Genomic DNA, 15,072 nt, shown 5'->3' with positions numbered 1-15,072 from the left:
AACTGACGTAAGGAGTTTCATAATTACATCTGTGCAGCGATGCTCTGATATTACAGTGACAAATAGCTGTGACAGAACCTATAAGTATTATCTAGAAAATTTTAAACCAGCTTGTTTTTCATATTCTATGTATTACCAGCTATATAGTGCAGAACACAGTTGGTGTGAAAATTAACTGTTAAGCAGTAGTAGTTATTTAGAGTCCTTGCTCATATTATAAATTGATAATTATCATATTTTAATCCTATCACAATAACATTTTGAGTAACTGGTTTGCGTGCAAGTATAGAACGGCAAATCAGTTCTTATTTTGTTATCATAGAAAATAAAGCCGCTGATTTATTTTAAAAGCAAAATAATTTTGCCGCAAATGCATCTATCATAGAAATACCAGCAAGGCCACTAAATAATAGACTGATACTAGGTAAAGAGGATCTATTGAATTAAAGGTTCTGTTTGAAAGCCCTCTTGAGGCTAATGCAGAAAATTGTATTGCCAAGCCTTATAGCAGGATCCAAGTGAAAGGCCAATGTTGACCCAGCTTTCCTATATGGATGCATTTTAAAGTTTATATCATTTTGAGAAGATTAGTTAAGCTGTGAGCTTGTAAGGAAAAATTAATATCTTCATTAGAAACATCATCTTGTCTTGACTGGGCAGCAGGGCTATGAACTTAGATGCAGATAGCAACATACCCTTTTCAGATTTAAATTGAGAGTTTTCCAAGTTTAGCAGCATATTGTGGTTATTTAGTGTATTTTGAGGAAAGTCTGAGACATTCCTTTACACTTCATGAAGTTACTGTTTGATATATCGTATTCATGTAAATATACGAGCAAATACAGAGATTGCGTTGGTGACATATAGCAGAATTTCTTTTTTAATAAGAATTATTACTTCTACAGCATAGTAATGTGCTTTACAGGTGAATGTTTTTCAGGAAGTTATAAACTTTCTTAGGAAATCATATGCATGTATTCGGGGGAGGTAGTTTATATTGCATTTCACCAGAAGTTTACTGTTAGTGCAGCACTCATTGAATCAGTGTCCCATTTGTTGGTGTAGGTGTTTCCCATTGCTCGGTCTTAGATTCATGATCTGTTGCTGGTTTTCAGTTCTCTCCTCATTACTTTCATTTTCCATGTGAAGGTGTCTGAAACATCTTGGCTTCCTGACTAACTTCCCAGCAGCAGCTGTTAACTTTTCCATATTCTGTGCTGCTCGTTTGTCATCTTCTCAGTCTGCAGTGTTTTGTTTGTGAAGTGTAATACATGGGCATAAAGGCAGCATTACATAAATACTTCAAAGAATTAAAGCGACGTCAGCAAACATTTTTATTGGGTGATTTGTAATTTTAGAAAAATAAAGAAGGAAAAGTAAATTTTGCAACATCTAACAGTAGAGCAGAGTGAAGATTTTTTGTAAATCATACAAGAATCTAGTAGAACAGTGACAAACTTGTAGGTAAAAATGTTGATAAATAATTTGATACTTTGTCCTGGTTTTGTTAAAAAACAAGTTTCTCTTTTAGTGAATTTGCCGCTCAGCTAAAGCTTTCATATATTTAGGCTGGAGAGTTGGGTGAGGAATAACCTAATGAAATTTAACAAGGGCAAGTGTAGAGTCCTGCATCTGGGCAGGAACAACCCCAGGTTCCAGTATAGGTTGGGAAATTACATATTAGAGAGCAGTGTAGGGGAAAGGGACCTGGGGGTCCTGGTGGACAGCAGGATGACCATGAGCCAGCACTGTGCCCTTGTGGCCAGGAAGGCCAATGGCATCCTGGGGTGTATTAGAAGGGGGGTGGTTAGTAGGTCGAGAGAGGTTCTCCTTCCCCTCTACTCTGCCCTGGTGAGACCCCATCTGGAATATTGTGTCCAGTTCTGGGCCCCTCAGTTCAAGAAGGACAGGGAACTGCTGGAGAGAGTCCAGCATAGGGCAACAAAGATGATTAAGGGAGTGGAGCATCTCCCTTATGAGGAAAGGCTGAGGGAGCTGGGTCTCTTTAGTTTGGAGAAGAGGAGACTGAGGGGTGACCTTATTAATGTTTATAAATATATAAAGGGTGAGTGCCACGAGGATGGAGCCAGGCTCTTCTTGGTGGCAAACAATGATAGGACAAGGGCTAATGGGATCAGGCTGAAACACAAGAGGTTCCACTTAAATTTGAGAAAAAACTTCTTCACAGTGAGGGTGACAGACACTGGAACAGGCTGCCCAGGGGGTTGTGGAGTCTCCTTCGCTGGAGACATTCAAAACCCACCTGGACATGTTCCTGTACGACCTCACCTAGGCGTTCGTGCTCCAGCAGGGGGATTGGACTAGATGATCTTTCAAGGTCCCTTCCAATCCCAAACATACTGTGATACTGTGATATTAGCTGCATTTTCCTGGAAAATCAGATACAAGTTTTGGTAAACATAGCAATGGAATGCGAAATTATGATAACAATTGATGCACATCTCACGAGAGGGGCAACGAGAAACAGGTGACCAAGGAACTGACCAACTGAGTATAACATCCCATTCACATGAATACTTCATATAAAAGTGGGAGATCACGAGGATCTCAGCCCTTTTCCTCATGTCTGACATTAGGAGAGGACCTTGCTAGTCATCCCTGCGAACTGAGGCCTAGTGAGAGATTGAATCCAGCTCCATTTGGCTGCAGAGTCCAGTCCAGGATTTTGGGTGCCAGCTCTGCAGTTGCTGGGACTTCCAGGATTGGTTTTGTATATTTTGTATTATTTTCTCTATTTTATTGGTAGCATTAGTAAAACGTTTTTAATTTTTCCAACTCTCTTCCCTCTGTCCCTCTTTCCCTCCTGATCGCCTGTCCTGAGTGGGAAGGGGGGAGAGGGAGGGACTGAAGGGAGAAGAGAGGGAAAAGGAGGCTAACAATACATTTGCCACGGTTATATTGTCACCCTGTAATCAAAACCCTCGACATACTTTCAGACTTAACTGAAAATTATTCTGTGCTTTCTTCGACATTTGGGTCTCAGCTCAAGTTAAACATGTAGTCGCTGCCTATAAAACTGAACTTGAAATTAAAAACCAGTGTTGAAACAGTAGGTAATGCATTGAATACTTGTAGACTAAATCCCATTTTCTTCATAAAAATGCATTAGTCTTCACTTGAAAAAAAGTTGAAGCATCCTTTGAAGCATCTTAAGATGCTCTACACTTTTACAATGATTTATTGGTAGTAGACCTCACCTTCACATTGCAAGAGGGCAAAGAACCGGTTTTGCTTCAGTGCACTTGTGCCAAATGTCAATCTTGAAGGTAACTAAGAAGGTCAGTGCTCCTTGCAACATAGGTCATTGTTCCAAATCAAAACCTTGCTCTTGGCAGTATGACTAACAACTCGTTACTACTAGTGTGAAAGGGGCTTAAATGGAAAATAGTAAGGAGAGAAGTATAGAAATTCTATAAAACTAGCAAACTTATTTCTAAAGGTTTTTTTCAGAACACAAAAAGATCTTTTAAGTCTTGATGAATAATTTCACTATTATATGTTCAGTAATTCAGTAACTGACATGAGTTTCTATTTGGTATTTTCATCCCCCTATATCTGGAACTCTAATCTAAATAACCAAATCAAAATTAGGTATATGTTTTAAAAGGTATTTTAGTCTTCAGTATCACTTCTTCTCTGCAGATACGTGTGGAATTTGATAAGAAATAGAAGCAAAACATGTTGTCGTTGCTGATCTGCAGAGTGTAGAGCTTCCAATTGTAAACTTGTAAGCTCTAAGATCACTGTCAGTTTGAATGCCCCAAAACTGCAAGGGATTTACGTGATCTGCCCTTGACAGCTGTAGTAAAGTAACAGTATCAAGTGCTTCCAGCTTCTTTTTCATTTCTGTCTTCATTTGAAAAAATTTACTTTCAAAAGTGAGGAATATATACACATACTTGTGGCTCTTGCTTTCACTGAAGTAGTATAATCCAGAAAAGCAGTTTCTATAGCCATATTGTGGGGGAAGAGACTGGGACTGTTCTTAGTACCTTACAGCATTGTGTATAAAGCTCTATAGTTCTTGGGACTTAAGCTGAGAAAAATAAATGACAGCAGAAATACCAAAGGAATAGTTAGGAAATTTATAAATTGGAAGGAAAGAAACTTCAGGAACAAGAGAATACAGGATATGTTGAGAAGGAGAGAGAGAGAAAGTTCTGACAACAGAATGTAAGCAAAACCAGGATAATCAGATCTACCAGTATTTACTAAAATAAAAAGTAAGTGTAAGACTGTATGCAGGTTTAAAAAATGAAGGCAGGTAATTCATTCTGTAAAGTCCACCTTGACTGGTTGTACTTCTATTAACTAGGTCAAACAAGTAAAAAAGAGGTCATAATACAAATAGCAATAGATGGTTAATCTCTTCCAATTAGCATATTATTATTTTTCATAGATTTTCATGTTCTAATCTTGAGAACGAATAAAAGAATTGGGGTAAATCGAGAGGGAATTTGGCAGATATACATAAGCACTTATCAGACCCCTCACCAGTGGCGAACACAAAGAGCACTATTTTGTTGACCATGAATCTGGTTGGACCAGCGATTGGAACAAGATTCACATTGATATGAGAAGTGTCGTATTCAATCAAATGACTGAATTATCCATAGAATGCTGTTCAATGGAGCAGATCTTGAAAACTGAGGATGAGAAAAAAGTAGGCCTTGTAACCTGAAAACTTTACAGGAATTTGACAATTCTTTTAGCTTTGCTATGAATATTACTTGGGTCTGTTAGACATGTGGATGATTGCTCAGTTAAGGTACGCTTAAGCCTGAGTAGGGGTGGTAACAGGTATACGTAAGTCTGTCCTCTTTTTAGAAATAGAAACTGAATCTACAAAAGAGACAGTATATGAAACAATTTATAAATGTTGGCTTGAATGAAAAAGAGGATGAGTACTTTAGAAATTACTTTCATGTAACAATGCATTAGAGTAGCTTTTAAAAACTAATTTTAAAATGTAATAAAATTTAATACTAACACATGTATGAACAAATCAGTAAATGAATAATCTTCACCATCAGCCACTATTGCCTAGTAGTACGGTGTCACTTTAGGGGAAAAAAAGTCCAATACATTTTTTGTAACATATAAACCAAATAGATTTGAACAACTTATATTGAGTGGCTTCATTTCTTTAATGTTCACTTGAATTACCATTGCTAGTACTTATTAAAAGGGAATCCTTGCCGTCTTGATTTTAAATTTATATAATTTGCTTAAGTCATAACATTGTTCTCACCTGATTGCAGCTATTTCAGGTGGCTGTTCCAGTTTCTGCTTCCGAAACATTTCTGTGTCATAGTAGTCTGGGTAGCCATGTCTGATTTGGGGAGTTCTCAGTTTTGTCTTTTCTCTAATGGAAAAGAATCTGCCTGTGAAGAATGACCTTTGTGGGTGTGTGTGTGTGAAGCGTTGGCCAGGACTGCCTTCTCCTCCCTGCGTCCTGTACAGTGCATTGCAGGAATCACACAGCATCTTGAGACCAAGTTTCCTCAGCTTCTAAAACATTATTCTTGGCTTCACTGCTGTAGTGTTTGGCAGCCATAGCTGCTTATTTTAAGATGTTCATTAAAGAAAAAAATTAACAGGATGAGAGACAGCTGCAGGTACCAGCAGTATACAAAATTCATAATTACTAAGAGTAACTGAAGCATATTATAGTATAATTCAACTGCAAAAACAGCTGGCACGTGCTATATTTGTCATATGAGAGCTCTGCAGAATGTACTTGCTACAGCTGGCGGATTTATCACCCGTCTGCCAAAATAGCGAAAGCTCACCTTTTGTTTCCTCCTCACTTAACAAGGACAATATGGAGTAGGGACTGATCTGATTATTCAGCAGTTGGGGTTACTGCTCAGTTTAACATTAAAATCTCTTAATGTGTGTTTAGGGGAGGGTTAACAACCAGAGTGAATCACTTGTCTAGCTCAATAGCCATCATTTTTCCTTATGCTTAGAAGGTTAAACTGTTTTCTTTAAATACATATTCAGTGTGATGTAATTATAAAAATAACTTCTTGATACACAGCTGTACATGAGCCTATAAACTCTGTTTATGGCCTGTGCTGCTAAGAATGCCAATGCCACACCTCAGGTCAATTATAGGAGACAGATTGTTTTCACTAACTAAGAATTTTTAATTTAGAAAATTAAACTATTTGGATAGTCTTCTAAGATGATGTAACAGTAAAGATGGTTTGTCATGATGTAAGAATTTCCTTATTTTCAAAGCTTTTTTTACTAGCATAGTTACACTTGAACATAAGCTGCCTAGACACTGTAAGGAGTAGTGTTTGAATAGTTTTCTAGGGAGTTCATTTTGAAAAGGTATCTATGAATAGATACAACAGGAATTGCATAAAATTTCTCATTTGGTCTATAAAAGCTGAACTTTCACAAAACAGCTGTTCCTTTGGACTCCCATATTGAAAATTCTTCATCTTGATGCTTGGTATTGATTACAGAAGGCAAATTGCAATAGCAGTTGTAAATATTAACATACTATATTGATCCTGCAATTTTAATCCATCTTTAATTCTTATTTTATATAAAATGTTGACATGTTGTAACACAGGTATAATCTATATATAATTTTAACTGTTTAACATTGTTTAAGTCTCTGCCTATGTAGTCTTACTTATACAGCAGCTAGTCAAAAGATGCTGAACTGTTTTTATGATATCTACCTGGGACTGGTTAAAGGGGTTGGTTGAGAACAAGGGAATGAAAACTACCAGGCAGGTATACTTGCAACCTTTTATTAGCTCCTCTATTGCAACCTTTTCTTTCATGTGCCATACAGCCGTTTTCAGTCAAACTTTTATGAAATACTGTTTAAAAGTTTTTTAAAGTAGATAATTGTTGAGAACTAAATGCAATCATTAAAACCAGCAGAGGCTTTTTGAAGATGGAAATGTGAGGTTACAGTATCTCCCACGTTACCTCCATTCCCCTGGAGCTGACAAAGGCTTTAGCTTCCTTTACAGTGAGTGTCATTTCAGCCCTAGGCTGAGCACTATGGGGTAGGTATCACCATTCTGGGCATTGCAATGAGCTACATATTCATGAAGGTGATTGCATTTCAGTGTACTTGCAAGTTGGGAAAGGAAAAGGAAGTGAGAATAGATTTGGGAATTTTTCTTCACAAAGAACCTCATCACCCCATTTTTTGTGACAGCTGTTGCTAGTGGAACAGACACTGGTCAAAGTTTAGAGCAGCTAGATCAGTTTTGCATCTGCTTCTGACTAGAATTACTGAAGTTCAGAGGTTTTTTGATCTTTGGTCATTCCTCCTCTTCACTGCTTGTGATTACAGAAGGCAAGAGCTGTTTCCTTGGAGTACCAACTCAAAAGATGTCTACCATAGCCCAGATATTTTGTCTTTCAATACTATACAAACTTAGGATCACTAAAACTCATTCAATATAAAAGAACACTTCAAAGAAGGTGACACTTTCCTTTACCTCATGATGCACTACACTGTTCTGTCTCACAAGTATAGAATGGTTTAGTTCTGGTTACTTCAAAGGACCTTCAAAAATGTCCACACTGAAATCTGGCTATGGGACACAAGTTAGAATGTTAATCAAAAAGCTGAATGCACCATGCAAATGCAGCTTATGTTTGTAGGATATTTGATAACATGCCTATAAAATGAGATTCAATAAACAGAAATAACCTGCAAAATGTCAAATGCTCTTGACAAAGTTCTCTCGATTCAAACAAATACATCTCATTTCTCTGCCATTATAGCTTTGAACACACATCATGAAGAAGTGCTGTGTAGTGCTTTTACTGTTTCAAGAGCAGCACTGCAATTAAAACTACACCATAAGCCCCTACAATGCAAGAAAGTATCTATGAAATTATATTCCACCAACTGATGTACCACTGTGTGTTAATCAGCGTTTTTTTTTCTTCTGATTAATAGAGGAGAGCTGAGTCAACAAAAACTTCGCAGTCAGGAGCTTTTTTGTCAGCTGGAAATGGCAAATGAAAAGGCAACTGAGGTAAGATATGACTGACGACTTCTTTCAGTTACCACCTGATGCATGCACACTAAGATCTTAACAGAAACCTATTTAGATGAGTTATGTTGGTGATTTAGAAAAAATTCAGCATGTTTGGCAGAAGTACTCATAGCTAGAAAACCCCACTGTTTCTGCTGACCGACATGTTCAAATGACAGGAAGACAAATTAACTTTACTCTCAAATTACACAAACAGGTAAAAGACAGATCAGCTTTCAGAGTTACTAATCTACCAATTTTAGACGATTCAGGAAATGTTTCTGGAGTCATTTATGCCTGTGTAAGCATGTGTACCTCTAAATAGGAGGCATTGCGTTATGGATAACTGTAGCACATGCAGAGAGATGAAATTCTCTGCATACTATACATACTTACACTGTATGTGCATATATGCATATAGATAAAAGCATTATCCATTAAAGAGTAAGGGCAGGGCTGTTTTGGAATGTGCATTGTCCAATAATTAATGGCTTCTTTAGAAGCTGTCCTGTCAGCCTCATAAATCTGGGATAATATCCACTTCAGGATACATCCTTTTGTGTTGGTTTTTGTCATGCTCTGTTATTTAGAGGAGAAAAATGGGGCTGATGTGAGAATAGATTTCTGTAAGTAAAGGAAGACTTTACACATACCCTTTGATGAAGAGAACAGAAGAAACCTGTAGCAAGAGTATCATGTCATTTGTATTATCTAGTATAATTCTTTCCTTTTGAGTATAGCTAAAACATTTACATTGTGAGATTGTGTCAATTATATTATATGTGAGCTTTTGTGCATCTTTAAGATGGTGAAATGAGTAAAACTTCCTCTGCAGATTACTCTGATTGGAAAATTCATATAGTGCCATAATTGAGCTGGAAATCCTCTATAAATGTGTCAGCAGTAAGTCTTCAGTCTTATTTTAAGTGGTAAACTGTTCTGCTTCTTAAGTTCATCTTGTTTTGAAAGTTTTCGCTACAGTATGCGTGCATCTAGTGCAAAGAACTTTGCATTTCTAATGAGGCATTTCATTTACACAGGATGAAAAATTAATGATGGAATATCGACAATGCATCAATAGGCTTCAAAGACAACTAAGCCAGGCCGAACAGAGGGCAGCTACAGCATCTCAAAAGGTACAAAACTAACAAAACAAAGTGTTATCTACGTGCATTTTTACAAAAATATTCACTTTGTATCATTCCTGAGGCAGAGGTGATAATTTATGTGCAGTATTACTAATATAAACAACAAGCTTGTATTTTGGATGCATTGTCACAAGACTGATGCATATTCAGTTAAATGTGGCCTTCTGACAGGATGCTTAAGTGACTGTACAGACTTGTTTATGGAAAAACTTGTTGCGAATTAAACTTGTGTGGTTCAAAATGAAGGTGTATGATCATTTCCATACTCAGAAATGGCAGCAAGTTAACAAAGAGAAAAAAAACCTCCCTAAATAACTGTGGCTCCTTTTACATGAAAACAGACCTTTTTAGCTTGGTGTAACCTACTGCAGCACTCACAAACAATGGCTTCATGGGATAAAGAGCAAAAGTGCTAATTCCTACGCCTCTGTCATGGGGCATCTTATTTACAACAGAGCACGTCGTGAGTTGATGGCTAGAGACCGGCATGTATCCAAATGATTAGGCAGCACAGCTGTTTGGTGGCAATGCTGTTTGTAGTTTTTTCAGCCAAGTTCATTCCCTGGTCCAGTTCATTGCGTGGCTGCACAGAGCGTGGGGAAATGGTGTGCAGCGGTTGCAGGACAGAATTGATTGCATGGACCTGTATAGTGTTCATCAAGTTGCAACCTTGAGTCCCTTCTCCCATGTCATGTGAACTCCCAAAGTTGCTAATTCCTTGTTTATCCACCTGCATTTTGTTAGTAGCCTCCAGTAGCTGTGTCACCAAAGACTGTTGAAGTACTCCCCGCTGCAGGTAGTACCAGTTACTTGTAAGAGATGCAGAAAGTCCTGTAATGTCAAAAATACTGAAAACTGTGCAGACAGAAGAGGAAATACTTGTTTTTTTCCTGGCCATGGGAAGGGGGAAGGAAGAGATGGTGGACATATCTCACTACCATAGTGAACACGTGTAGTACACATTTCAGTGATTCTGAGGCCTTCAGACAGGCTGCATCTATTAGAGCCATTTATATGCCTACAACCTCCTTGTGCACCATTGTGATCACTTAACGAGCCAAATTGCTGCTGCCTTCTTTTTTCCAGTTCTCTTACAACTCAGTTCCAACTTTGAGCAGTATTCTTCAATATTTCTAGACATTAGGGATATTAGCGTTTCCTCCTCTTCAGAGAGAGAAAATTTAGGCTTTAATTGTCTAAACCGTGTGCTACCTGTAATTCTGTATTTTCTCTGCTGGACAGTAGGGTGTTTTTTTCTATCCAGTGTTCTTTTTTTCCACATTATTCAAGCTATACATCTTGAAGCAAATCCTATGGGGGGCTTATACATTGGGTTCACTTATTTGCCAAGCAATTTGATACTCAGGTTGGTCTCCTATTAAGTAAAGGTGGTCTGCCTCCTAATTTTTTACAGTGACTTAGGAAGCCCAGCTGCAAACGATAGCTTTTTAATGTGGGTGATCCCATGTGAGCTGCCGAGAGGAAATGTTTGGTTGATCTGAATTGTCCAATTAGGACCATTGGCATTTTTTTTCCAACAGCAGTGAATAAATGGGCATAGCTGCCAAGCTACCATAGCATAAGCTGTGTTTCCTGGCCCTAAATGCTGTATCATGACAAGGTTTACCCAGCTGGTGAAGATATGCTCTGAAAGAGTGATTTTATTTTTATTTTTATTATCATTTTTTTTTACCTCCTGTTTGTTATGTGGATCTGTTGAGGTCTAATGCTTCTGAGGTGGTATCTTCCTTTAAAAAACGTGGTCACGTCACTTTTCAAGGGAGTAAATTCCTAGCCTCATTGCCCATATAGGAAGAGGTGTTGCTGTTCCTGAGAACAGGGATAATCAACTGTTCCTCACCAGTCTCTCTCTGAAGGGTAACAGAGCTCTAATGTTTAGCAGCTGAATAGTTGTCCAGATCTTATTGGCACTTTACAACTGCCTTGCCCTCTCCAGCTTGGCAGATGTCACTGCTGCCGGCTGTTGGGCACGGCTTCTTTGTAGGCACATAAGGACTTCTGTGCTAAGCCCCTTCCCCACACATCCCTCATTCCCCCCACAACATACTAGCACTGTTCCCACTAAAGCCTGGAAAAAGGAGCCTCCAGCAGTACTGCTACAAGACTGTCTACTCTTATGAATCTGAAGAAATGTGTTTATTCTCTTCTAGGTCTCAGGAGACTGAATGTTCAGGTGTGCTTCCTCACATTCAGCATAGTAGCTCTTGCCTGTATGCTGAATCTGTAGGTTGAGGGCTGCTTTGTGACTTGGCTAGCCTCATTACATTATCCAGCTTACTTGTAAAATTAAATCCAATAAAGGCTAGAGCTAGACTATTAGGGAGTCTAGAAATTACCTTTTTGTTCAATGACTATAAATTTTAGCTTATTATTAAATAATAGTAATTCAGTAAGAAACAAAAAATACAGGATAATGATTGTAGGGATTTAAAATGTGTGTATGCTATGTTAATGTCTTTAAAGTGCACTCCTGCTACTTAATCTTTAATCATCTTGAATTCTTTGGCATCTGAACCAAGACAAAAGCAGTAGTCATCTATAGAGTGTATTGTAAATGCTCCTGTTTACCCCAGATTCCCACTTACCTGTGCTTGTTCCCTCTCCTTTGTGACACCTTCCATATTGAAGTTCTAATGATATTTTGATCTTACAAAACATTTTATAAGAAACTTATCTGGTTTTAATTACAGCTCAGCCTGATAACAACACAGAAGAAAAAAGCTGCTCTCCTGAGGGATCTGGAAAATATTTGAACACATGTATTGTTCATTCATACCATGTTGGGGTTAAGAAGATTTCTGGAGAAGCTTCATATTGGAGCATTAAAATTAAATGCATAGCTTAGATAAAATATTTTCTGTTTTATTCAGGTAAGAATGGGGGTATCTGTATGCATAGTAAAGATTGTAAGACAATTGCAAAATGTTAATAAAGTTCTTTAATGTAGAAAATGAAAAAATCTGATACAGTGCTGTGGCATATTAAGTCTTTTTTTTGGTCTAAAAATCAGCAGCTCCAACTATGACAGGATTGTGCACAGGGATCAGATACCATTATATTGAAATTCATGAACAGCTTTGCTCTCATACAGTCGATACCTTTAACTTTTCTTTGTAGTGCAGTGACTTGGGAGCTTCTCTGAGATGCACTCAGACACTAATTACATCATGAATGTTGAATAGTTGTTGTTTTTATGGTAGGCGTTACCATTGTGAAATTGTGAAATGCTTCCATTGCCTTCTATTTTTAAGAATTCAGATTGGTTTGCTCTAGGAAACAGTTAACAAAGTGCCACTACAGCTGTTCATACAGCTGGTTTCTAAGGTTTGTAATTTTCTTCAGTTGTGCTCCTTGTTCCTAATTAGTACTTTATAATTGTTCTTTTCTGTTGATCTGCTTTCTTGATTTGTATGTCTGGGATCTCCAGTTCTCTATTAGTTTAGCTTGCACAAAGCTGGTTAAGTCATCCAGCTTTTGCATTTTGAAATAGTGTATTTGAAGTCTAGAGATGCCAGATGCGGGTATCCTCTGGCGTACATTGTTTTCTTTGATAGCTAAGTAACTTTATATAGATTACTCTTAACATTGGAGCTGAACTCTCTTTCAGAATATATTATAAACCTTTGATAGGTGTAACTGATTTTTGAAGTGCTCCTATCTTGGACTTAAAGTGATGTAATTTCTTGTCCTTCCTTTTAAATATGAAGAGTGTAATTCTGGTTTGCAACTTCTGATTCAGTTGATGGATGAGGCTTACCCAATGCTTGATGAAAAGTGTTGGACTAAAAACACATCTGTTGCAGTGGATCTTCACCATATTTGCATTTTAGAGGACAAACCTGGGTTGATCACCATATGGAAGTAGGAGATTGTGCCACCTCCTGAAAACCTGGCTGGTCTTGAAGTAGAGCCGGCAACATGCGTGCAACCTCAAGAAAAAAATTCTGCTTTCTGCAGAGGAAGTTCATTACTATTTCCTCCAGTTGTGCACTCCTTTACTAGTGCTTTCTCAGTTTGATATATATCTGTATCCTTTGTAATCTATTGTTCTGCTAAAAGACTTCGAAGATTTTTCAAAGCAACAGGGACACATTGTCCAGAAGCTCCAAACGTCTGTTGTAGTGCAATTTTCATCCATCAGCTGTGTCTATGATATACAAGGAGTTAACTAGCACCTTATTTTCATTAGCATAATGCACATCTGAGATTATGACAGACCACCTGGAAGATTTTGAGTGAGCTATTAATCCCATTCACTCCTTAAACAGATGCTCTAGCTTGTGAAGTGAAAGCCACCTGAAAATACCAGGTAACCGTATGTTTTGGAGCAATGGTGTTTGTGTATTTGTTCCTTGAGGCACAGAAGGGCACCTGCTTGGTTCTCTTCTAATTATAGGAATATTCATTTCAACTTGTGGTGTAGTTGTTGTGTAACCGTTATTTGCCAGAATGAGTTGTGCTGATGACACAAGCACCTAATAGTTAAGGGACAGCAAAGCAGTTAGGGCAGATGAAACAGGAAAGAAAAAGATTTCCCCCTTTCATCTGTCTGTCTAATCCTCTGAGCAGCTAAAAATTGATCAAATATATCTGTCTGAACCAGAAAAGAGAATGTGGTCAAGTTAAGCTCATCACCCTGTGACCACCTTCTTCGTTTCTGTTTGGCTTATAGAGGAGGCTGCTGGCATGTTCCTCACAAGTTGTACTTTCAGAGCAAAGGCACTTGTGGAGGCAAATAAAGCTTGAAGCTTGCTGGTTAGTTAAAAGTTTTGCTTTTTCCCTCATGATATGAGATTGTTTCATGGAATTCAGCAGCAGGCTTCCAACCATCTGTTTTGGTGGTTTTACGTTTGTTTCTATTGATGTATATGTATTGTCACTCTTCCATTGGAAAGCTTTTGTTTCCCCTACTTTCCTTTCCCACCCTAACACTAGTTTTTGCTTATTTAAAAGATTCCCTAGAGTAATATTAATGCTTCCCATTGCGTAAAACATTGTTCTTGACTGTTTATTTAGGAAAAGAGTTTTCACTCAACAGGTGAGAGAAACTGACTATGAAGGCAGCATGACTTTCGTTTTGGGTCTTCCCAAGAGCCCTATCCTTTCTGCTCTAGGCCACATCTTGAAAGATCTGTCACTGCATACAGGAAACTTATTCATAGTCCTTTTAAGTGGTTGGCAAGCTGCCCTCAGCTCTGACCCAGTCTTACTCGGGTAACCTCAGCAGTGCAGTGCCTTTCAGAAATGCTGCTGTCAGCCAAGATCTGTAAAGCAGCTGCAAGAAGGTCATTCATGCCTTGAAGAGCTTGTAGTCTAAGAGTGCCATCCTTTCATCTTCATTCTTGGAAATAAATTTTTGAGGAGTGCCACTCACAATTGCCCACAATGTGAATGCACACAATTACAAGTACAGATATTGGAAAACTATTTACCCATAGCTGTTTTTCAAGATGTATTGCTAGACGTATGCCTTCACCACATCTTCTTTTTCTTGCTCTGCTCCAAGTCTGTTCTGTGTTTCTGCTTCTCGAGTTCAGAGGAAACAAGAGGAAAGGGCCTATTGTGCCCTCACACCTTGTCTCCTAGAGATCCTGCTGGAACAGCCAATGGTCTCTGTCAGCATCGCTTCACTACAGGCAGGTCACGCTGTCAATGTACACCCAGCACACATCTCAAAGAGCTACAGGTAAACCTCATGTTCCTCTTCCAGTGGAACATGTATGAAGGCTATGGACTGTGGAAGGGCATCATGTATCAACAAATGTAAACTACTGGAGGTATGTAACATCCTTTTGTGGATCTCACGGTAAAAACATAGCATTTTCTGTTGATTGCATTGGCACAGCGGCAAGTAAAAA

General features: G+C 38.2%; 1 protein-coding gene across 3 annotated transcripts in view; it reads left to right on the top strand.

The window, feature by feature from the left end:
• The window catches only part of SCLT1 (sodium channel and clathrin linker 1), a 47,770-nt gene extending 32,746 nt beyond the window's left edge, over nucleotides 1–15,024 (top strand). For all 3 annotated transcript variants that reach the window (XM_080343577.1, XM_080343575.1, XM_080343576.1), the window contains 3 exons: nucleotides 7,967–8,045; nucleotides 9,086–9,181; nucleotides 11,905–15,024. In XM_080343577.1, coding sequence (XP_080199703.1) covers nucleotides 7,967–8,045; nucleotides 9,086–9,181; nucleotides 11,905–11,967 — 238 coding nt within the window. In that variant the 3' untranslated portion in view covers nucleotides 11,968–15,024. The remainder of the gene's footprint in view (nucleotides 1–7,966; nucleotides 8,046–9,085; nucleotides 9,182–11,904) is intronic.
• Nucleotides 15,025–15,072: the final 48 nt, after the last annotated feature.

This window comes from Nesoenas mayeri, assembly GCF_963082525.1.
Source record: "Nesoenas mayeri genome assembly, chromosome: 4".
Classification (NCBI taxonomy): Eukaryota; Metazoa; Chordata; class Aves; order Columbiformes; family Columbidae; genus Nesoenas; species Nesoenas mayeri.
Note: the sequence above shows the minus strand (reverse complement) of the source record. Positions and strands in the feature narration are given on the sequence as shown.